This window comes from Erythrolamprus reginae, chromosome 12 (assembly GCF_031021105.1).
Source record: "Erythrolamprus reginae isolate rEryReg1 chromosome 12, rEryReg1.hap1, whole genome shotgun sequence".
Taxonomy (NCBI): Eukaryota; Metazoa; Chordata; class Lepidosauria; order Squamata; family Dipsadidae; genus Erythrolamprus; species Erythrolamprus reginae.
In genome coordinates, this window is record NC_091961.1 from 16355315 (window position 1) to 16378105 (window position 22791).

Consider the following 22791-nt stretch of genomic DNA (forward strand, 5'->3'; position numbering starts at 1 on the left):
ATGAACCCGCTCTTAAACATTCTGTCCCGAATCTAGAATCTTGATTTAAAAACACAAACAGCGCCCATTAGTTTCTTTCTTGGTGTCTTCGTGTTTGTTTCTCCCACAGAAACCAATATCGGGAGCTCTCATTATATATGCTAATATATTCGCCGGCAGCCCCGCCCCCGGATACTCTCGGCAACCGGGGGGGACTATCTTTCAGGCAAGGGCCCAATGATTAAGAGTAGTCGGAAGCGTCAAACCTTTGCAGTTCTAGGAGAGGAAACTGCAATAGAATCAGCTTCGACTGAGGAAGGTGACATAGGAAAACAGTGAGGAGAAAACGGCAGAACCGCCGAGGAGGCCGGACGGAAGCTTACAGAAATATAGATTGACTCACGGTCTTAATTTCCGCTCAAACCCAAAAGCATATGTTTCGACCGTTATTCACGCACAATGAAAAGAAAGCGCTTCTTTTCCTATGTTTTTGGGTTAAAGGAAAGCATAGTTTCCTTTAGATCCAAAGTGGAGAACTACCGCTCTTCGGAGCTCTTGACCGTTCACGTAATACTTGTTACGTAATATTTTTTTTTCTGTTCTTTCCTATGTCTGAGGTAAAACTTGAAATTTCCGCTTCCGGCGGTAGATGAAATTTCTGATTTCGGCAGAAAGTGGAAATCCGCATGAACTTCCGTTCTGCTGCAATCGGCCCGTTTCTGCTGTTGGTTCCGTGAGTCCCGTAGCGATTAGACCTCTCAGACGTAATCAGCTTGAGTCCCGATGGCGTTGAAAACGATTCGCATTGAAATGCGGGGTATTCAAATAAGGAAAGCCGAACTTTAAAGTGTGGAGACAGGGACTCGGGAGAAGAATTAACGGTCAGAGGCTGGGAATTGGCGCTGGGTGTGTGGGGTGGGGCAGAGAGACCTTCGCAGGCTGCTATTTGTTGTGAGCCGCTCCGAGCCTCCGGAGAGGGGCGGCATACAAATCTAATAAATAATAATAAAACAATATTAATAATAATAATATGTCTGGGGACAAGGCCCGCCTCAGCCCTTTGGGGCAGCACCCCTCGGTAAGTCTTGCCACGGGAAATCTGGGGGACTCCGTTTCTTTCCCAGCAGTACAGGTTCTCTCCCGGTTCTTGCGGCTCTTTGGAAGCGGGGCTCCCTGCACAGCCGAGTTGGGGCTCGTCAGAGACCTTTCCGCCCTGCTGGAGGCTGCGGACTGTCAGTGGCTGTTTGGGGTAGCTCCGGCCCTGCTTCAAGAACTGGTGGTTGCCCTGAGCCGCTATGCAGCGCCTCACCAGTGGGATCCAGAGGGAGGAAAATCCCCCAAGGAAAACCCTTCCGGTGCGGCAGGAGCTGAGCGAGCAGTGGAAGTCAGCCTGGTTTTCTGCAACATCCTAGCCAAAGTAGAAGAGGCAAAAGACCTTGAGGGGTTGGACTCTGCAGTTACTACCTCAGTCCTTCGCCAAGTGGCAGGACCCATCTTCATCTACGCATTGACCCATGTGGCAGAGAGGCCATGGACCCAGCCCAGGAGTCAATGTAGGGCTTCGGAGCTCTTGGATGTTCTGCTGCGTGTTTTGGAGTATAAATCGATATCCGAGTTTCTCAGAGGCACACATGAAGGTGAACATGGCTGGTTTGTTGTGGTGATGCAATGCCTGAAGCCAGAGTTAACCAAGTGAGTGAGAGCCCAGTGTTAATCTCCAAAAACAAAGATATAGATTCCATTGTAGCCTAAAATAAAGTTCATTTCAATGCAGGTAGTCCTCAACGTATAACAGTTCATTTCATGATCACTCAAAGTTGCAACAGTACTTATGACCTTTGTAGCAGCCCCGCAATCATGTGATCAAAATTCAGATGCTTGGCAATTGGTTCATATTTATGACCGTTGCAGTGTCCCATAGTCATGTGATTACATTTTGCAACCTTATGAAGCAAAATCAATGGGGAAGCCAGATTTGGTTAATAACTGAGTTACTAATTTATCAACTGCAGCGATTCACTTAACTGTGGCAAGAAAGGTTGTAAAATGGGACAAAACTCACCTAGCGTCTCACTTAACAACAGAAATGTTGGGCTCAATTGTAGTCGTATGTCAAGGATTACCTGTAATTTTGTTACAGTATTGAGCTTAGTTGTGTGATTGAGCTTATAGGCTCAATCACACAACTAAGTTCAATACTGTAACAAAATTACATCATTTTATACAGTTTACTTTGAAAGAGACCACTGAAAAGCATTATGGGAGTGATGATTTAGGGTTAGCAATATGCAATTTTTTCTGGTCTAGGATCATGTTTGCCTTCAAATGTTCAGCCAAAAATTACCTTCCTAAGAAGTAGATAGGGCCAGCACTCAGATGTGACTGTAATTAGAACATATTGAGTTTTGATTTTAAACTGAAATAGGATGAGAAATTTCTAGATTGATAATATCACATGTAAAAAGGCAAATGTGGTTTTATTCTGCATCAATACCAACAAAATTCACTATTTTCTGCAGTGGGTAAATAGCGTGGTCCACTTTAAATACATTTTCAAAAAATTTCAGGGGAGCTGAAGAGGTTCTTGGTTTAAAGAGCAAAAAGGATAGAATCTGGACTAACAAAAAGAAATTGAGAAGTGGATGTTTAAGCTTTAGAAAATTCAATGAAGTTGGAATGCAGTTGCATTCTCAGAGGAAACATCATGCAGAGGTTCAAGACCTGTTCTGTCCTATCAACCCAAAAAGCAAGACCCAGAATAGTAAACCTAAGTTATAGGAAAACAGTCTTGAATGTTAGAAAAATCTTCCAAATAATAACTACTTACCAGGCAAAGTAGTGGACTCTTTGGAGGGTGCATTGAACAAGAGATTTAACAGAGATGATTTATAATAATTTGGTTTCTTTCATGCCTATTGTGAATTTGATGTCCAATGAAATGAATTTCAAATAAGTAATTATTTTGTTCTTCCTCTTGGCACCATTTTTACTTTCAAATGCAATGAAATCTATATAGAAGTAGTCACACAAGCTAGAGTTTAATTCACTGACAAAATCAGATTTAATAAAAATAGTAGTCTCTGCCATCTCAGGTTAAAAGATTCGTGTACTAAGGATTTATCTAATCCTTATTTTCTTTCCCTGATTCAGAGAAACATGGCAATGTAATCCAGCAACAAAGTACGTGTTTTGCTTCGTGCTCCAGGAGATTCAGAAACCTTGGCTTGGTGATCACCTGGAAAAGGTTCTGCCACCTTCACTACTGTTGTCAGATGACTACCGAGTAGAAAATAAAATTCTGGGTGTACGATGCCTGCATCATATTATTCAAAATGTGGTAAGAAGAAGCTACATGCCTCACTATTTTGCCCTTTCTCTGCAAAAACATGCAGAGGTTGTAGTCTCCTAAATCCTCTTCTCTCCAGACAGTTAGGTAAGATGGGAATGGGTATTAAATCTTGCCTGATTAGAGCAAAGAATTATTCTCCTATATCAGCCTGAATCAGACACAACTAAAAACATTAATGTGTCTTGAAAAATGTTTAAGACGTTGAAATAGTAATTAGAATAAGCAGCATTAGACAGATAGGGTTAGCGTTAGGGTTAGTCTTTGATTTAAATCACCTATTCAATTCAGTTTTCCACATCTCTATTTCATTAACTCAGTCTTTGCAGAAAAAAAGATGTTTATGGCTGCTATTTTAGATTTAAATGGGGATAAACATTTATGCATAGGCAGGAGCTAATCAGCACACAGTATTAATGTAGATAAATACTTGTATTTATGCAGAAAAGAGGTATATGCAATCAGATTATTTCCACATGCCTCTTCCTCTAGGAACAGGAGTTTAAATAAGGGAAAGGAAAAACAATATGCAAAACTAGCATATAATCCAATGTTCTACTCTAGCCTGTTTTGCTAAAACTGTGATATGAAAACCTCAGTTGCCTGTTTATTGCCTTCCTAGTCTTTTGCAATGTTTAGCATAAATATAACAAAAAGGAAATGTTAGAGGTGTATGTGCATGTACCTGTAAATTTCATGTCATAAAATGACTGTTGCATAATTCAGCTAAATATACTTCCAGCTGAGATAATCATATGGATGTACTCTTGTTGCAGCCAGCAGCTATCCTCTGTCAATTTAACAGAGTTCAGGTTGTGTATCATGCTCTCTTTAACCATCTCTACAGCAGAGAGGCTCCACTTGTGCAGGTAATGTACAGCATAATCCTCTGCAAGTATTTGTTTAAAAACAAACGTCATTGATTATAGCTGGGCTCATTCCTTATCTAAACAACACTAGAATTGCAGCCTTAACTTTGCTTTTACAAGCCATCCCACCTCAACATATTCCTATCATATAAAAATGGTAAGTTTTTAGATTGCTCTCTTCTCAACATCCCTATTTGAAAATGATTAGTCCATATTTATTATGTAATTGATATTGGGCTGAATTTGGACCCCTTGAAAAAAAATGCCCTGCAATTCTGCTATTTCTCTCTTCATATAAAATGTACTTGTTCTTTTGGCCAGTTCCAGTTAACCAAGAGATGTACAGAGCATGGCATTCTAAAAACAAGGCCCACTATGATGTTTCTTGAGGTGCAAATCTGAATCTTAGAGAAGAAAGGAGAAGGCTCTTTTACAAATCTTACTATTGATTTTTCTAGAATGGTAGTGGTAGTTGTGCTGTTTGATTTAAAATGTTTGACTTTCCAGAGCCTATGAATTAAGTCTGGGATTTTCTGCAGATAAACATCTCCCTAAGTGGAAAAGAAAGGAAGACAAGTACTATATTTTTCAGAGTATAAGTCACACCTCCCCACCCACCCCCTCCCGCCTGTACCCTTCATGCACTGAGTTTTTACCTTCCCCAGCTCCCAGAAGTACTAAAAAACTGTGCACTAAAAAACTGGCTGAGTTCACCCAAGATGTATTGACTACTGTGTTCACCTGGCTTACACTTATTACTTGGGCAAGTGTTTTCATTCTGTCAGTTTCTGTACTGCATCTTCCAAGACACATTAGCTCCAACATATAATTTGAACCATTTGCTAAGTATGTCAAGCTGAGAGAGTGACAAACTAGCTGAATATCACAACAGGGAATCTCATGGCAGAATAAAAGAATTCACCTCTCAGCCACTTTTGCTGGACATCTGTCCCAAGCAGATGCTCAGATCCAGCTGTTCTCATCCCTAATCCAGGTTGTGTTGCTGTGCATACTAGACGTGCTGCTAGTCTTGGAAAAAGCCCCACAGCAGTTCTCCCCTAAACCCCGACGTGTCACGGCCTCTGACAGAGTCCTCCAGCTTTTACTGACTCACATGGAAGCAGAGAACCAGCTTTCTTTGCGGAGAATATATGCCAAAAGCCTACCTGCTTTTGTCAAGAGGTAAAAAAAATGCCCCATCTATTCTTCACAGCTTGGTAAGGAGGGAGGCACTCTTTTCACATGGCTTCTAATTCTGAACCAATTTGTCTTTTGAAAGGCTCGGCATCCGGATTGTTCATCATCTGAAGCGGCTGCAGCGAGTGATTGTGGGATATCTGGAAATCCCTGATGGACCAGAGGAAGCTGCTCGGATTGCAATGTTAGAAACACTGAAGTATACAATAGAGCACGCCTGGCCTAGGTATTTAAGAGGCATGAACCCTAAAAGCCTTGGGTGCCTCCCTCACAGAGCCACAGAAAATTGCCACAAAACATGATATATGTGTGTTGTATATCAGGAGAAAATTGTGGAATAAATGATCAGTAATCCTATGAAGCAGAAGCACTTGGGGTATAGTTCAGTGGGGAAAAAGTCTCCAAACCTGCTGCTATAGAATCAAAGTGACATTCATGCCAAGAAAACATGTTGAAGATGTTTTCAGTAGTAAATCCTTTTATTCCAGCTCAGTAAATAAGGGTCTCCAACCCTGGGCCACAGCTATTGGGCTATGGTTATTTGGAACTAGGCCACACAAGCGTGCACAGAGATGTAAGTTGATCTATGCGAGAGTGCATACACACCCCAGCCTCTCCCTCTTTGGTGCTTAGTGGCCCAGTTCCCCCTCCCCTCTCCCGCTGGCCCACTAAGCACCAAAGGCTGAGGACTGCTGCACTAAATAATTAGTCAAGGCTATGGTGGTTATTTTGACTATTATAATGGTCATAGGCCGTCCTGTGTCAGTAGATCCCAAGCATGTAACTTTTCCAGCTAGGTTGGGTTTGGGTTCCCAGGCATACAGGGGAGTAACTTGTCTCCAGAAATAGTCCTATCAACCAAATATCTATCTTCCTGCCACAGAATGATTTGCCATCTTGCTATAATTCTCAAGGCTTTGCTGAGGATGATGTGGGATGTGGTCACAGATAGAAGCACCACCCCTGAACCTGTGAAAGCAACTTTGCTTCAGAAAGCCACCAAATGTCTCCTCTTGTTGAATCACTGTTCGCAAGGACAGGTGAAGGTAGGCCAAATTCCATTTACAACAGAAGAAGGAATTTTGGGGGGATAGGTTTGATTTGTATATCTGTTTGCTTAGGAGTTGATTTAACATGCTCAGAATTCCTCTCATTTCGTAGAAGTCTTAATGTACATGTCTATTAAAAACCCATTTTAGAAGCATCCCTAATTCCTTTGCTTATTTGAACTTGCAAAGGGACCTGTGAGGATATTTTCCCTGGATTTTAAAAGTGCCTCCCTCCCCCCCAGGTATCTCGTCCAGGGCACAGCCTGGTAAGATGGCAAGAATTGAGCAGGACAGAAGGCGTGAAATCTAACATGAGGGTATAGACAGTTATAAACTAAGTCAATATTTTTCAAACTTATGAGAACTTTTAACTTCTAGAATTCTTCACCTCCATTACCATGGGGAAGTTTATCTTTTATCTAAATGTGTGATGTTGTCTGAGAAGCAAACAGGACAGAGCAAAAGGCAATAGATAATCTCTGTCCTTCTCTGCTAGGTCCTATTGCAAGAAGTCTACCAAAGCTGTGAAAATGAACACCTCAAGGAATGCCTACAGCAAATACAAGAGGATCCTGTCACAGGGTTTTCTGCAGAACAACTCCAGAGCAATGTTGATGAAGGGGATGCCTATTTTTTGAACCTGGAAGGAAAAACATCAGTTTTTTAAGAATGAGAAAATGTTCTTGCTCTTCAACAGGTAACAGTAAAAGAAAATAACTGTTTTTTGCACATCTGCTTGTCGGGAAGGATAGCAAAAGCAAAGAGTAAAAACAGAACCCACTGGCTTGCTTTTTCTAGTTTGCTTATTCTTTCATCTCTTTAATACAAAAGGCCTCCAGGCAATTACATGGTGAAGACATATACAATTATTTCATAGTCCAAATATTATTTTTTGTCCTCAACTCCCAACTAATGTCTCTTTGGACTTGGACAGAGGTTCCACTTCCTGCTCGTACTCTATTTCAACATAAGTTCGTTTCCGCCTGAATGGCCCTTTCAGTGGAGTTTTCCCCTTAGACTTGGGTTCTGATTCTTTCTTTTCCTCCTCACTGGATGTTGCCTCCTCACTACTTGACTCGAGTTTATCCATTTCCTTCAATAGAAAAAAAAGGGAAGTTTAGAAACAACAGGGAGGCAATCCCAATACATTTCATTTACTCCCAACACTCTCTATATTTCCTTGCTATCAACATTCTCTACCAAATGGCTGCACTGCAGGCAATACCAATTCTGAAAATCATTGCTTTCAATTTGAGGTCTCCTTGATGCCCAGAGACAATAAGATTAACATTAAAATTACTTCATTGCTGTTCTTGGATGATCTTGGCATCTTATAATTCGTTGAATTGCAATCTTCAATGGGCTGAACTTACCTCAAAATCGCTGAGATCACTCTCATCAACTTCTACATATTCCCTCTTGTTCAAATCCTACAAGGAAAGCATAAAATTTGTGCATGCAAAACAACCATTCTTTTCTCTGTTCATTTGATTTGTTATCTCTTTTCATCTTTGTTCTCATTTATCAACCAGGACTCCAGCTGCTGTGGCCCTGAGGTGAAGCGCTTGTCTCCCAATCAGGAGGTTGTGAGTTCAATCCTAAGTAGATGCAGATGTGAGGTCTCCTGCTTGGGCAGGGAGTTAGACTAGATGACCTGCAAGGTCCCTTCCTACTCTGTGTTAATCTGAACTAATTTTCTATTTTCTTGTGTTTTTTTAACAATTTGTAAACCACAAGAAAGCAGATTTTTACTAGGACTTATGGACAGTCAACTAGAAAAGTCTCATGGACTTTTAATATATAGTATACAGCTGTTATATGCACAAAGATGGAAGCCTCCAGACATCCATAATGGAGGCAGGGATTATGAGATGGCTAAACTGACTTGTGGGAGAACTACAGTTACTTTTGTAAAAGGCTGGAAACTCTTTATGGACTTTTTGCTGAAAATGAATAAAAACAAAATGAAATGAAACTGAAATGATTGTTCATTTTAAAAGGTCCATTTATGGGGAAAAGAACTAAATTTACAATTTGGAATAGTGGATGGTAATTATTATGAAGACACTTTAGATACCGATTTTCTTTTTCTTTCTTTCACATTTTTACTTTTTCTTCCTACCTTTTGTTTCTAGTTATTTAAACTTACCATATTTTTCAGAGTATAAGACACACTTCCCCGCCCCCAAAAGAGGGTGAAAACATGGATGCATCTTATACACCGAATATAGCCCCGCCTAGTCATTCCCACTCTTTGGCTTCTGCCCCCCAGCAATTTGCCTCTTTTCAGTAAACAGTGCAGAGCCTGATTAAAACAAGCAACTGATTATTGGCCTCCCAACCATCAACTGATTCAGAATGCAGGTAGGGGGCAATGCCTGCAGAATGGAAATATTAGCTGCTTATATTAAAACTGAAAGTGAAACTAAACTTGCAATTTGCAAGGAGGCAAATTGCTGGGAGGTAGAGGCAGATTTTTATTTTTTTGTGCTAATTAGGCTGTGCTGAAGCTGGCTATTGTTTGCTGCAAGGAGGTAAGTCTATAAATGCTTATAGAACAGGGGTTCTCAACCTCAGGGTTGGGACCCTTTTAGCGGTCAAACAACCATTTCACAGGGGTTGCCTAAGACTATGGGAAAAGACAAATTTCCCATGGTGTTAGGAATTAAAGCTTCTATTCTGGTGCGTTGGAACATATTTTTACAATCTGACCAATCAGGCATTTACAATGGGAGTGTCCCTCTAATCTTCCTGCTAATCAGCTTAAAACCGTTGGGAAAATTGCTGCTAGACCTATAGTTGGGGTCACCACAACAGGAACTATATTAAAGGATCGCGGCATTAGAAAGGTTGAGAACCATTGCACAGAATGTTCAAATTATTAGGCTTATTTTTTGAAGACTGCTTTATTATTGTTCTAGACAACAAAATGGAGCTTTTTAAAATAAATGCTGGATCTGAAGAGGCCCGGTGCTATTATATCTTCTTTAAATAGCAGAGAATAACTATATTTCCAGAGATCCAGACCAATTTTAACAGCATCTGTACAAGTATAGTCTGAAATGTAACACTGCCTGTTGTAGTATTAAGATAAGGCAACTAAGTTAGTTCCTGATTTAGTTATGTTTGAAATAGATCTATTTAAATAATTAAATAAAGTTAGTGTGACTACATCTAAGAATACTTTCTGGCATTAGTATACTACCATAATGTGATTTTTCCAATATTTCGCTATTTCTTTAGGTTAGGCACACATGCACAGAAACAGTGGTCCCTTGACTTTCGTGGGGGATACGTCAAATTTCCGCGAAGTAGAGATGCTTCCTTCCTTCCTCCCCCTCCCTACTCCATTCCTTACCCCCAGAACCCGCAGGGGCGGCAAGCTGGGGGCGTTGCTGCACTCTAGGTCACAGGTGGTGGCAGAGGCTGGAGTGGAGGCTGCGGGGGCAGGAGGCGCAATCTGGGCAGCGGCGCCCGACAGAAGACACGTGGGCCGTCAGACAGCTGAGGGCCCCGGCGGCGGCGAGATCGGGGGTGGCAGCAGCAGCAGGGGTCACGTGGGCTGCCACACAGCTGAGGGCCCTGGTGGCAGTGAGATCGGCGGTGGCAGGAGTCGCGTGGGCTGTCAAACAGCTGAGGGCCCTGTGGTGGTGGGATTGGCGGCGGCAGCAGGACCATGGGCCGCCGAGCAGCTGAGATGGCCTGGCGGCGGCAGAATTGGCAGCAGCAAAATTGGCGGTGGCGGCAGTCCACAATGGGCTGGCACACAGGTATGCCAGCATCTCCCATGGTGACGGCAAAAGTCAAGGGACCACTATATATCAATTGTGCTCTTTGCCGGAAGGCAGAGGCATAATTTCCCCCCTTGTTTTCCTCCTCCAAAACTAAGGTGTGTCTTATACTTGGGTGCATGTTATACTCCAAAAAATATGGTATGTAAAATCTTATAAAATTTGTAAACCACCCAGAGTGGCTCAGAATCAGGTAGCATATAAGTGCAATGTTTCTTATTGATTTATTTAATATAGGAATCTTTATGGATTTTCCTACCCTTCTGGTTCTGTAGTTTTGTAAACATGTAAAATGTTTAATAATAATTACTTAAAAGCAATTTGTAAGCCCCCCACTCCAGGAGTTGCTCAGAATCAGGCAGTATATGAATTTGATTTATGACATTTCAACCTCCAATTCCCAGCCTTCAAGGAAGGAAATAGGAGTATCTTTGTGGACACTTCATTTGGGGAAGCAGGATACACCAAGTTAATGAACTTAGTGTAATGCAGCCATAATGAAGATTGGCTTTTTTAAGACAACCTGAAATTAACACAATCTGAAGCAGGGCCCAAGACACTATTCTACCATCTTACCCTCTTTTGAGGTGCCAAACTAGGACTACAGATCCTGGAATGTCCAGCCAGATCATCTCAGCCTTCGGGGGAGGGGGGCAGTCCTAATTGGTGGAAACTTTACATATACTGACTGGATGTTTATTCTTTCTGTTACTCTCAGTAAGACCTCCCCAGCAGAAGAGCAGATTATGATGATGATGCAATAGAAAGGTGTACATTGTAGACTTTTCCCTCAATACATGCAATCCCCCACTGCTGCAGACATACATATGTGTTCAGCGCTCTTCCCCACCCACTGGTTGAAGCAAATCAGCAAGAGTTTTAAAAACATTACTTGTTCCTCCTCTGCCTCTTTCTCCACCTCTGAGTCACTTTCACTTTCAGCTTCGTGCTGCTGCAGAGCTTTGTCAAAAGCATGGATGGGGAAGTTGTAGATATCGCCGTACTAATGAGAGAAATATCAAGAACAGGAACACAAGACAATTTCTGAAGATCTGTAACAGTGCTAATTTCCACTGAAGTCACTTTAGAAGGCATTGCTGCGTCTTGCCTTATAGTGAAGCTTTAAGGCAGGAGTGTCAAACTTGCAGTGTCACGATGGCATCACATGACACATTGGAACTATTTCCCCCTTTGCTAAACCAGGCGGGAGTTGGGGCCAGCACATGATGCATCCGGCCCACAACCCGCGAGTTTGACAGCTCTGATTTAAGGGATTATTTGAAGGATCAGGGAGTACCCACTATTTTCAGATGGTTGTTAGATCACAAGTTACATCCTTCACAATGATTTTCACAAATCATTACAAATAGCTAAAGACTGCTTCACCTGGTCTATCTACTTTGAATGACAATAAGATTGTTTCAGGGGATATCTGGCTCAAAATTTGGTCTGCTGCACCAAGTCCAATAAATAAGAGTTCATTAAATCAAGATTCCCCATATCGTAATTTCTAAAGGTTAACTATATGCTTCATATTTTTTTTCCTTTTATGTATCCTTTATTGGAGGGTTTTGGATTCCTGAATAGATTCACCACCACTGTAACCTAACTCCTATTTCTCTAACAACTTAGAGCAAGGGGGCCAGATCTAGCCCATGGGTTGTTTAGATCTGGCCCATAGGACCAGCCTACAAACAGCAAAGGATCATCCCACAGTGCCTATCAGTGAAAATGGAGCTTGCGAAGACTGTTTTCACTGGTAGAAGGTTGCAGGAGGCTGATGCAACCGAAAATGGACATCGTGAGGGCGCAGGTGGCACTCTCAAGATCAGTTTTCGCTCGTTGCAGCTGAAATGAAGTTGGGAGCCCGTTTTCGCTGGGAAAGCGCTCAGGCCACCAAGGGGGCCAACACGAATGACATCGAGTTGGCCACGCCCACCTTGGCCATGCCCACTCCAGCCCCCTAGTGCCAAACATACACCCTGATGCAGCCCTCAATGAATTTGAGTTTGACACCCCTGACTTAGATGAAGCCTGGGAATCTCCAGCCCAAACTACTTGCCAGCTGTTGAGTAAACTGCTCCTGAACTCCAGGAATTATTTTCTGGTCCCTCACAGACTCTGTTGCTTAAGCTAAATATCACAGTTCAGCTCAATTCCTTTTTGATCTTCCTGCTAAGAGATCATACCGTATCTTGCTTTAGTCTCTCCAGTAATTCCTTTTCAATAGCGTTGTCCAGCTGAGCTGCAATTAAGGCTTTTTCCTAGTAGATGAAAACAAGGAACAAGTCAACAGTACAGTGGAAGATGAAAGACAGAATTTTGTGAGAATGTGTTGGTGCCTTCCATCCACCATTCCAAAGACCATTTTTCAAAAAAAAAAAAAAATATATGAAAAACCCTTTAGTGTTATGTATGTGGACTCTTGGTTGTCATGCTCAATACAAAGTCGCTATAAACAGATATATTCCAAAGCGATGGACAGTGAAATTTTAGTGCTCTAAAGTGGATTACCATCTGAGGATTTGCTCATCTAGTAGGCGGACTCCTGGACTTTATGGAGCGAGGTGTGCTAGGTGTCGGCACCAAGAGCTTATGGTCAAAATGTTGCAACAACTAAAAAAACAGCAAAAGAACCTGGAACTTTCACAGGGGCTGCTTTGAGAGCCAAAATAGCAAAGAAGGAGGAATATCTGTGGCAAATAAGGTCCTTTACCTCTCGTCTTTTTTCACGCCTTTCAATCTTTTTGCTTAATGGAACAAGTTTTCTCCTGAAAGAGATAGAAGATATTGATAGAATAGCTCTGCAAACCAGGTGTCAAAAAGATACAGCTCTCTCAGGCCAGTAACAGGGTTGTCTCACACTTATGGAGATAACCCCTGCTGAACTGAACAGGGGTAGGCAACACCACTTACTGCCTCTTCAGTGTCAGCTTGCGGATTCGGATCAGGTACTGGGTGATCTTGGTAAAGCGCTGCTTGCATTTGTGCCGGATGAAGCGGGGCCAGTAGATGAGATTCTCATCAATCTCCTCTAATGCTTTCTCATAGTTTTTGCTCAATCGGACCTGCCAGAAATGAAAGAGGAGGAGGCATGCAGCAAAGACCCATGGTGGCAAAGTGGTTGAAATGCAGTATTGCAGGCTGACTCTGCCTACTGCCAGGAGTTCAATTCTGACTGGCTCAAAGTTGACTTAGTCTTCCATCCTTCTAAGGTCGGTAAATTGAGGGCCCAGATTGATGGGGGAAATATGCTGACTCTGGAAACCACTTAGAGAAGACCGTAAAGTACTATGAAGTGGTGTATAGGTATGCGTAAATGCTATTGCTATTTCTGAAAAAGGGCAACACTGAAGCCTGAAGCAGGATGAGAACGTAGAATATCAGCAGGAGGCAAGGGAATATTATAGTTTTAGAGATGGAACAACGAGAACTAAATAAGGGTCACATACACACCATAGATTTATATGCATCAATGTTAACTTTTACAGGAATGCAACGGTCAATGTACTTTTCCAAGTCAATAATGCCAGCAATCAGATCCCTACAACTGGACACTTCTTCACACTTTCTTTACTTTGAATACTTTTATTAAAAGACTATCATTGTCTACAGTGTTAGTCAGTCCCAAATGTACGTACAGTAGTCCCTCACCTATCGCTGGTGTTACGTTCCAGACCTGGCCGCGATAGGTGAAATCCGCGATGGGGAATTTATCGACTGATAGTGCTTATTTAAGTATTTATATTGTAATTGTTTGGTAAGTTTTCATTGTTTTAAGTGTTTATAAACCCTTCCCACACAGTACATGTATTTATTTTAGATACAGTATTTAAATACAGTATTTACAATTTTAGATTTTTTTTTTTTTTTAAACCTGCCGATCGAGTTCGGCGGGCTGTTTAAATCTGCCGATCGACTTCCTCAGAAACCCGCGATGAAGTGAAGCCGCAGTAGGTGAAGCGTGGTATAGCGAGGGACTACTGTACACTTAAAAGGAATTTTTTAAACGATCCCAAATTCAGTCCTGGCACATACAAAAGAACTTACTCGTTCCCAGAGCCGATTGGGAAAAGCAGACCGTTCAATGGTCTTCATATAAAGGTAACATTGTCCTAAAACAAATAAGCAAAAATAAGCAGTGATATGAAACATCCGTAGATTTGCCACATTCTTACTTACAGATACAAGTTATCTGCCCCAAAAGCATTAACCCATACATTCTACAAATTCCTGTGATTGATGCTCACAAGATCCCAGCCTTTAGCCAGGAAATTATTTTCAGGATGAGCACTTCTAGGGTCCATCAATTAAAGAATGCCATCAATTTGAACCTCAGAAGTGCACCTTCTCTGTCACAACACCTGCCTTCTGGAATAAGTTTGTCCCTGAGATTTGAAGAGGTCCCACCCTATTGGTCTTTAAGAGCCTTAAAGACCTAGCTCTTCAGCCAGGCTTTTGGTGAGGATAACTAACATCCCTTTCTTTCTTTCCTTCGTTCTTTCTTTCCTTGTTCCCTTTCATGTTTTTTCTGTCTTTTGTCTTTAACTGTTTCTATAGTTTTATTAACAACAGTAATCACAGAGAATCACTGTCAGAATGTACTGTACATTTACTATTATTGCTTTTGCAGCAATCTTTGAACTTCTTTCAAATCTTACTGTTGATGGATCTTAACAAGTCCTGCTCAATTAAAGCAAAAATAATATGATATTGAAAAGCACAGTAAGAACTCTTACCTTTCTCTTCCTTAACAGTAGCATATTGACTGTTGGCTAAAGGACAGGACAAGCGATTGCACAGGCCTGTTATATTATATTCATTTCGGCAAAAGCTCTGAGTTTTTGTTCTGTAAAGGAAAAAAGTTGTAAAGGTAGTCCCTTTTAAAATACCATACATTATTTCTCATCTCCATTATTGACTATTACCACAAAATCACTAGGCCCATGATGGCGAACCCATTGTACGCGTGCCAGAGGTGGTCCACAGAGCCCTCTCTGTGGGCATGTGTGATAGTTGCTAGTTATTCTGGTTTCCGGAACGCTAGCCGGAGCGTCAGAAACCCAAACACCAGCTAGCCAGCGTGTGCATGCACAATGGCCAGCTGTTCTTCGGGTTTCAGTGCTCTGGCACACATGTGCATGTTCCGGTTTGGGCACTCAGTGCCAAAAACGTTCACCATCACTGCACTAGGTCCAACAATAAACCGTAATCCAGGTGCTTTGGGATTGCCATATCCAAAATCCCCATGGCCCAAATGCATCTCTGTACATGGGAAGAATGCAATAAATCCTTAAAAATTCACTACTGTTTCCTATGTACAGTGGGGGGGGGGGGAGTATGTAGTCAGACACCAATTGTGCAAGTTCTCCCACTTAAAAAGAGAGAAGCCTGTAATTGACATCATAGGTCAACCATGAGAGACAACATGAGAAAACACATCCAGAAAATCACATTGTCTGATTTTTAATGAATTTCTTTGCAAATTATGGTGGAAAATAAATACAGTGGTATCTTGTCATACAAACCCCTCGTCACGCGAACTTTTTGAGATACAAACCCGGGGTTCAGAATTTTTTTGCCTCTTCTTACGAACTTTTTTCACCTTACGAACCCACCACCGCTGGGATGCCCCGCCTCTGGACTTCCGTTGCAAGCGAAGCACCCGGTTTTGTGATCCTGGGATTCCCCTGAGGCTCCCCTCCATGGAAAATCCCATCTTCGGACTTCCACATTTTTGCGATGCTGTAGGGAAATCCCAGGATCGCAAAAACGGGCACTCCGCTGGCAACGGAAGTTTGGAGATAGGGTTTCCCAGCAAGGGAAACCTCAGCGAAATCACAAAAACACGGAAGTCCTCGAAACCTCACCTCCGGACTTCTGTGGTTTTGCAATGGTGCAATTTTGCTGAGGCTTCCCTTGCTGGGAAACCCCACCTCCGGACTTCTGTTGCCAGCGGAGTGCCCATTTTTGCGATCCTGGGATTCCCCTCCTGGGATTTCCCTACAGCATCACAAAAATGCAGAAGTCCGGAGGTGGGGTTTCCTATGGAGGGGAGCTTCAGGGGAATCCCACCAGTGCAAAAACGGGTGTTTTGGCTTGAAAAGGGGGTAAATTTTGGGCTTGCACACATTAATCAGTTTTCCATTGATTCCTATGGGAAACATTGTTTCGTCTTACGAACCTTTCACCTTACGAACCTCCACCTTAGCATCTAAAATCAGTCAAACTGGACTAGGTATTGCTTTGAGGTATGGCATTAAGGATTCTACTCAACTACAAACAGATGTTTCTGGGCTGCTATGACCTGAAGTGGTTCAGCAGTTAAAAATGCAGTATTACAAGCTAATTGTGCAGACAGGCAGCAGTTAGATCTGGCCAGTTCAAGGTTGACTCGTCCTTCCATTATTATTATTATTATTATTATTATTATTATTATTATTATTATTATTATTAATTAGATTTGTATGCCGCCCCTCTCCATAGATTCTGTAGACTTCCATCCTTCTGAGGTCAGTAAAATGAGAACCCATACTGTTGGGGAAAATATGCTGACCCTGTAAACTGTTTAGAGAAGGCTATAAAACACTATGAAGCAGTATATAATTCTAAGTGCTACAGCTGATATTTTTATAACAGTCTCCTTACAAGCATGCTGGTTAAAGAAAATGTGAATTCATTATTCAAATTCAATGTATAAAAATCCAGCTGAAGAGAAAACTACCTGGAGTTTCTCAAATGTTCTGACCATAAATCTCATAAAACCTAATCACTGGCATTGTGCTTGAGATAGATCAATCATGTAATCCAGAACATTAAAAGAGACTTATCATCTTCCCTTCAGTTCTAACCCTTGAATTCAGCATATATAGTAAACATACTCACTTGATCTTAAATGAGCAGAACTGTTTATTGCCAAGAGTATCCCAAACAATCTAAGAGGAAAAGATAGCATTATTGATTTTTCCCATGCTTTTCAACTGAAAATGTAGACATCTTGGCGAGGTTCTTTTGGTGAACCAAACAAGTTCTCTTCTAACTATGATGCACACTTGATGCCATTGTTTTAGTTTTAGCCGATTGCCATCTTACATTAGCTATCTTGGGCAGTCTACTAACAGGGACATACAATTTACTTAATAAAATAGTATGAAGATGTCATTTGGCTACAAAATTATTCAAGCAGAACAACAAAGCAATGCAGTTCTAGGAATCTATTAGTACAGTGATACCTCTATTTAAGAATGCCTCTACTTAAGAACTTTTCTAGATAAGAACCGGGTGTTCAAAAATTTTTTGCCTCTACTTAAGAACCACTTTCTACTTAAGAACCCAAGCCCGGAAAAATTTCCCAGGAAATTTGAGAGTGGCACGAAGGCCCAACCTGTTTCCTACCATTCCCCCTTTAATCCCAGCCATCTTGGGCTTTTCTGGGCTGCTAGAGGAACGTTTCGGTGGCGTTTAAGGAGCTTTGGCTGCCCAGAGCGAACGCTTGGAGAGGGGATAAACCACTTCGCTGTGGTGACTCCCTCACGCTGCCTCCCATACACCCGGCGCAAGGTTGCCTCACAGAGCGTCTGGGAGTGGAAGGCAAAATGGGGTACTTCGCCCCAGCCAGATCAACTCACTTCAGCCAAACCGAGGAGTCACCACAGTAAAGGAAAGGCGCCAGCTACAAAGCAAACAAGCGAGAGGAGAGGGGAACCCTTCAGCATGGGAAGGAAGAAGCAGCAGGTAGCAGCAGCAGCCGCCGCCGCCTTTTGGTCAGAGGAGCAGGAGGTTCCCCCCTCTTGTCTGCCTAGGTTTCTCTCTCTAGCGCAGTGTATGGGAGGCAGCCTTGTGCCGAGTGTATGGGATGCACATGCTCCTCCTCGCCACATCAGAGTCCCTCTTTTTTTTCTTTTTTTTTTAGCCTTAAAGTTTTGGATATTTTTGATTCCCCTCACCTCACCTTCTTCCTTCGGCAGCAACTGTCTTCCTTCCCCTCCTCCCATCCAAATCCCAAGCTTTTATTTCTTTCCTAATGGGTTTGCACGCATTATTTGCTTTTACATTGATTCCTATGGGAAAAATTGCTTCTACTTAGGAACATTTCTACTTAAGAACCTGGTCACAGAATGAATTAAGTTCTTAAGTAGAAGTACCACTGTATATTAAAATACATGTGTAGTATGCAGTTGACAATATGTACATACAAACAGGGAGCGATATAGGCTAAAAGCCCATCAAAGCAACCATATAGAAAGCATAGCTGGAAGTGGAAGTAATGTGCCAGTGTCTGGAGGCTGTTAGGGTCTGGATGGGTGTTAACTGGTTCGGACTCAACCCTGAGAAGGGTGGCTGTGGGTTCTGCCTCCCAAGGACACCTCCATCTGTCCATCCATCACTCAGAAGGGGGGACTTTTGACCCCCTTAGAGGGGGTCCGCAACTTGGACATCCTCCTAGACACACAGCTGACTCTGGAACTTCATCTTTCGGCTGTAGCAAGGGGGGTGTTTGCCCAGGATCATCTCGTGCACCAGTTGCGGTCCTATTTGTACAGGGAGTCTCTACTCACAGTCACTCATGCCCTTATCACCTCAAGATTCGAATACTACAATGTTCTCTACACCGGGCTACCTTTGAAGAGTGCTCGGAAACTGCAAATCGTGCAAAATGGTCATGGGCCTTCCTAGGCATGCCCATGTTTCCCCAACACTCCGCAGACTGCACTGGCTGCCAATTGGTTTCCAGATACAATTCAAAGTGTTGGTAATGACCTATAAAGCCCTACATGTCATCCGGCCAGACTACTGCTCCAGGTCACATCAACTAGACCAGTGTTTCCCAACTGGTGTGCCGCGGCACACTGGTGTGCCGCGAGACATGATCAGGTGTGCCGCGAAGAAAGCAGCTCAGCTTCTGGTCTCGAAACTTTTTGCGAAGAGCAAAAAGTTGTGAGAACGGAAGCTGAGCTTCCTTCTCAGCGCCTTCCAAGTTTTCTGGCAACTGCAGCGCCCCGCCCGGCTGGAGCTTCCCTGGCGGCTGCAGGTGAGCTTTGGGGCATGGTGGGAGGGTAGCGGCAGCGGAAGGGTGATGGCGGTGGCAGCGGCAGCGGGTAGTAACCCCCCTCTCCCCCTCTCTCTTTCTCTCAGCAGCCGCAGCGGGTACTAGCCCTGGGGTAGCGGCAGTGGTCAGCTGTGAGGTGGAGCTCCGGAACAGCCGTCCGTGCCTCCGTTCCGGAGCTCCGCCTCACAGCTGACGACCTTGCCGCCGCCCCACAGCTACTACCCGCTGCGGCTGCTGAGAGAAAGAGAGAGGCGGGAGAGAAAGAGATAGCAAGAGAGGGAGAGAGAGAAAGAGAGAGGGAGAGAGGGGGGAGAGAAAGAGATAGCGGGAGAGGGAGAAAGAGAGAGGGAGAGAGGGGGGAGAGAAAGAGATAGCAAGAGAGGGAGAGAAAGAGAGAAAGAGATAGCAAGAGAGGGAGAAAGAGAGAGGGGGGAGAGAAAGAGACAGCAAGAGGCAGAGAGAGAGAGACATAGCAAGAGAGGCAGAGAGAGAGAGAAAGAGAGAGAGAAAGAGACATAGCAAGAGAGGCAGAGAGAGAGAGAAAGAGAGACATAGCAAGAGAGACAGAGAGAGATAGCAAGAGAGACAGAGAAAGAGAGACAGAGAGAGAATGAAAGAGAGATAGCAAGAGAGGCAGAGTGAGCAAGGGAGAGAGAAAGACATAGAGGGAGGGAAGGAGGGAGAGAGAAAGAGAGCAAAAAAGAGAGGAAGGAAGAAAGAAAGAGGGATGGAGAGAAAGAAGGGAAGGGAGAGAAAGAGGGATGGAGAAAGAGATTTTTTTTTTGTCCAAACTTTTCTTTAGCCCCCCCACCCCACCCCGTTCAGTGTTCCCCAGGATTTTGAAAATATGAATAATGTGCCGCGGCTCAAAAAAGGTTGGGAAACACTGAACTAGACAATGTCGCTTGGCAGGACCTAGGGAAAGAGCCTTCTCTGTGGGGGCCCTGGCCCTCTGGAATCAGCTCCCGCCAGAGATTCCCCGTGTCCCCATCCTCCTTGCCTTCCATAAGAGTCTTAAAACTCATTTATGCCCCCAGGCTTGGGGTGATTAGGCCTTAGCCCCCTGGCCGACAAATGTTATGTATGGCTGTCTGAATGGGTATGATTGATTTTTAATACAATTGGGGATTTGAGATTACTCTATTTAGTTTTAAATTAATCGGATTTAGGCTGCTGCATTCTATTGTTTCTTTCTATATGCTCCAAGTCCTCGAAGAAAGGCGACACATAAAGGGCGACAACCAACCAACCAAATCTCTGTATAGTGGAGCTTTCTATTGAAATGTATACATGTTTTGCCTTTTTAGTCTTTTGTCTACAAATGTCCACACACACATTCTGCCCATGCTCAGGATTGTTCTTTTCTCTCATCTCCACACCCAGATCTTAATGCCGGTGTCAGGTATACAGCAATAGCATTAAGAGTTAGTGTCTACACCCAGATCCTAATGTTGGATAAAGCCGTGGCATTCTTCTCTCGAGGCTGTAATTAGGAAAACGAGGGTTCTTGGCAAGTATACTCTCCCTAAAAGTTCAGCACGCGTCCCACGGAGCGGATCCCGACCTCAATGCAGCCCAGGCGCGTCCAGCCTCAAGAAGCTCCGCTCCCACGTGGAAGGAGGAAGCCCAGCTGGAAGCGAAAGCCCAGCTGGCAGTTACCGGAGCCGCCGTACGGCACCACGTCCGCTTTCCTCCCCTCCTACCCGGGATCTGCGGTCACCTCGCCCCCAACTCACGTCGTCTGAGTGCATCTCACCGCCACGAAGAAAACGCGTCGGGAAAATAAGGACGAAGCCTGGACGCTGAAATCTCGCGAGAACTCAGCAGACCAAACTCCGCGAAGTAGGGTGAGGATTGCGCATGCTCCATTATAGATTTTGGAAGATATGCGCTCCCCGGTGTGTTGATGGGTTCAGTGAAACTTTATCCTGCTTGTTTCTTCCCCCTTTAAAAATCAGTTCTATAGATTTTTCCCTACCTTGGGGCCTTATCTGCCCTGACCCCCCCCCCCCAAAAAAACCCCCTATTAAATCATTTCAAATTAAATTAAAGACACTTCTTTCTCTTAACTTGTGCCAGGTCAATTTTATGCCAGGATAAAGAAGTAAACTCTACTTGAAAGTCGTTTCAAGTTCACTGAGAGCATGTGCACAAAGATGAATTCCTTGTGTGTCCAATCACACTTGGCCAATAAAATTCTGTTCTATTCTATTCAGAGAGATGGATGGAAAAAGCAAACTGGGGCACTTTCATGTCCTAGTTATGAGTGAGAATGTCTGGCTAGAGCTTGTTCTTGGAAAGATGCAAAAGAGATATCCAAAGCCTTCCAAAACTGGGCAGAGAGGAAAGCTGTCTAGGATGGTATACAGTGATCCCTCGGTTAGCGCGGGGGTTACGTTCCAAGACCTCCCGCGCTAACCGATTTCCGTGTTATACTGGATGCGGAAGTAAAAACACCATCTACGCATGCGCGCCATTTTTTTTCATGGCCGCACATGCGCAGATGGTGGAGTTTGCGTGTGGGCGGCGGGGAAGACCAAGGGAAGGTTCCTTCAGCCGCCCAACAGCTGATCTGCTCCGCAGCGCGGAAGCAGCGAGGAGCCGAAGATGGGGTAAAGGCAAAGGGGAAACCCCATCTTCGGCTCCTCGCTGCTGCCGCGCTGCGGAGCGGATCAGGTGTTGGGCGGCTGAAGGAACCTTCCCTTGGTCTTCCCGCCGCCCAGGCAAAGGGGAAACCCCAAGATCGCTTGCCGCTTGCCGCTTTGCAGCTTGGAGCCTTGCTTCGCCTCCTTCGCTGCAATAGGCAAGCGGCAAGCGATCTTGAGAAAGAGAGAGAAAGGAGGGCGACTTGCCAGTCCACGCCCCCCTGGATGAACAGCCTCGCATGGCCCCAGCGCCGGGCTCCGCTGTTGCCTCTGCCCCCATTCGGCTCTGCAGCTGAGAGGCCTTCCCGGCAGAGCCCTCCCCAACAGCTCCCGCCGCCAGCGCAAAAAAGAAAAGAAAAAAAAATCCCCAAAAGAGGCAGGCACAAAGCGGGGGCACAAGGGGAGCTGCCCGGCAGAGGTTGCTTTTTTTCTTCTCGTGGGCAAGTGGAGGGGGGGAGAGAGAAGGGAGGAAGAGAGTGTGAGAGAGGAAGAAAGAGAGAGAGAAATGATAGAAAAAAGGGGAGAAAAAAGAGAAATGAGAAAATGATTGAAGCATAGTGACAGGAAAGAAAGAGAAAGAGACAGAGAAGTGACTCTTGGTGATGACGTATGACGTCATCAGGTGGGAAAAACCGTGGTATAGCAAAAAAACCGTGGAGTATTTTTTAATTAATATTTTGTGAAAAACCGTGTTGTAGCGTTTCGCACTAATCGAGACCGTGCTAATCGAGGGATCACTGTACTTGGCAGTGTTCCCTCTAATTTTTTTGGGGGGGGGGGGCGAAAAGTATAGTGTCTGAGCGGCAGTCCCTTTGGGACTGGACGGCACAGAAATAATAAATAAACAAATAAATAAATAAATAAAC

At 43.7% G+C, this 22791-nt stretch overlaps 2 protein-coding genes across 3 annotated transcripts; one reads left to right on the plus strand and one right to left on the minus strand.

Moving 5' to 3' along the window:
* Positions 1-209: 209 nt before the first annotated feature.
* TTI2 (TELO2 interacting protein 2) lies at positions 210-8415 on the plus strand. 2 transcript variants are annotated; one of them, XM_070765839.1, is made up of 8 exons: positions 210-1671; positions 3130-3316; positions 4102-4194; positions 5189-5376; positions 5474-5617; positions 6275-6437; positions 6937-7137; positions 7973-8415. In XM_070765839.1, the coding sequence occupies exons 1-7, from the start codon at positions 1010-1012 to the stop codon at positions 7105-7107; spliced, it is 1608 nt and encodes a 535-aa protein (XP_070621940.1). In that variant the 5' UTR covers positions 210-1009; the 3' UTR covers positions 7108-7137; positions 7973-8415. The 2 variants fall into 2 exon arrangements, with proteins under 2 accessions (XP_070621940.1, XP_070621941.1); XM_070765840.1 differs by having other exon boundaries at positions 784-1671; positions 6937-8415.
* MAK16 (MAK16 homolog) lies at positions 7226-21108 on the minus strand. Its single transcript, XM_070765841.1, has 10 exons — positions 21017-21108; positions 17117-17166; positions 14971-15080; positions 14282-14346; positions 13148-13299; positions 12948-13002; positions 12421-12495; positions 11124-11234; positions 7814-7870; positions 7226-7533 (listed from the first exon to the last, which is right to left on the minus strand). Exons 1-10 carry the CDS (start codon positions 21029-21031, stop codon positions 7339-7341), a joined length of 885 nt encoding a protein of 294 aa, XP_070621942.1. The 5' UTR covers positions 21032-21108; the 3' UTR covers positions 7226-7338.
* Between the last annotated feature and the right edge of the window lie 1683 nt (positions 21109-22791).

What these genes read in the sequence shown, in the direction of transcription:
- TTI2 (XM_070765839.1), top strand. Translation starts at nt 1,010, where the DNA reads ATGTCTGGGGACAAGGCCCGCCTCAGCCCTTTGGGGCAGCACCCCTCG. An exon ending in ATCATATTATTCAAAATGTG is followed by an intron (nt 3,317 to 4,101) that starts GTAAGAAGAAGC and finishes CTCTTGTTGCAG; the next exon opens with CCAGCAGCTATCCTCTGTCA. An exon ending in GAGAGGCTCCACTTGTGCAG is followed by an intron (nt 4,195 to 5,188) that starts GTAATGTACAGC and finishes TCCCTAATCCAG; the next exon opens with GTTGTGTTGCTGTGCATACT.
- MAK16 (XM_070765841.1), bottom strand. An exon ending in TTCTGCTCATTTAAGATCAA is followed by an intron (nt 15,081 to 17,116) that starts GTGAGTATGTTT and finishes TTTCCTTTACAG; the next exon opens with AACAAAAACTCAGAGCTTTT. An exon ending in GGCGTGAAAAAAGACGAGAG is followed by an intron (nt 12,496 to 12,947) that starts GTAAAGGACCTT and finishes TTCATCTACTAG; the next exon opens with GAAAAAGCCTTAATTGCAGC.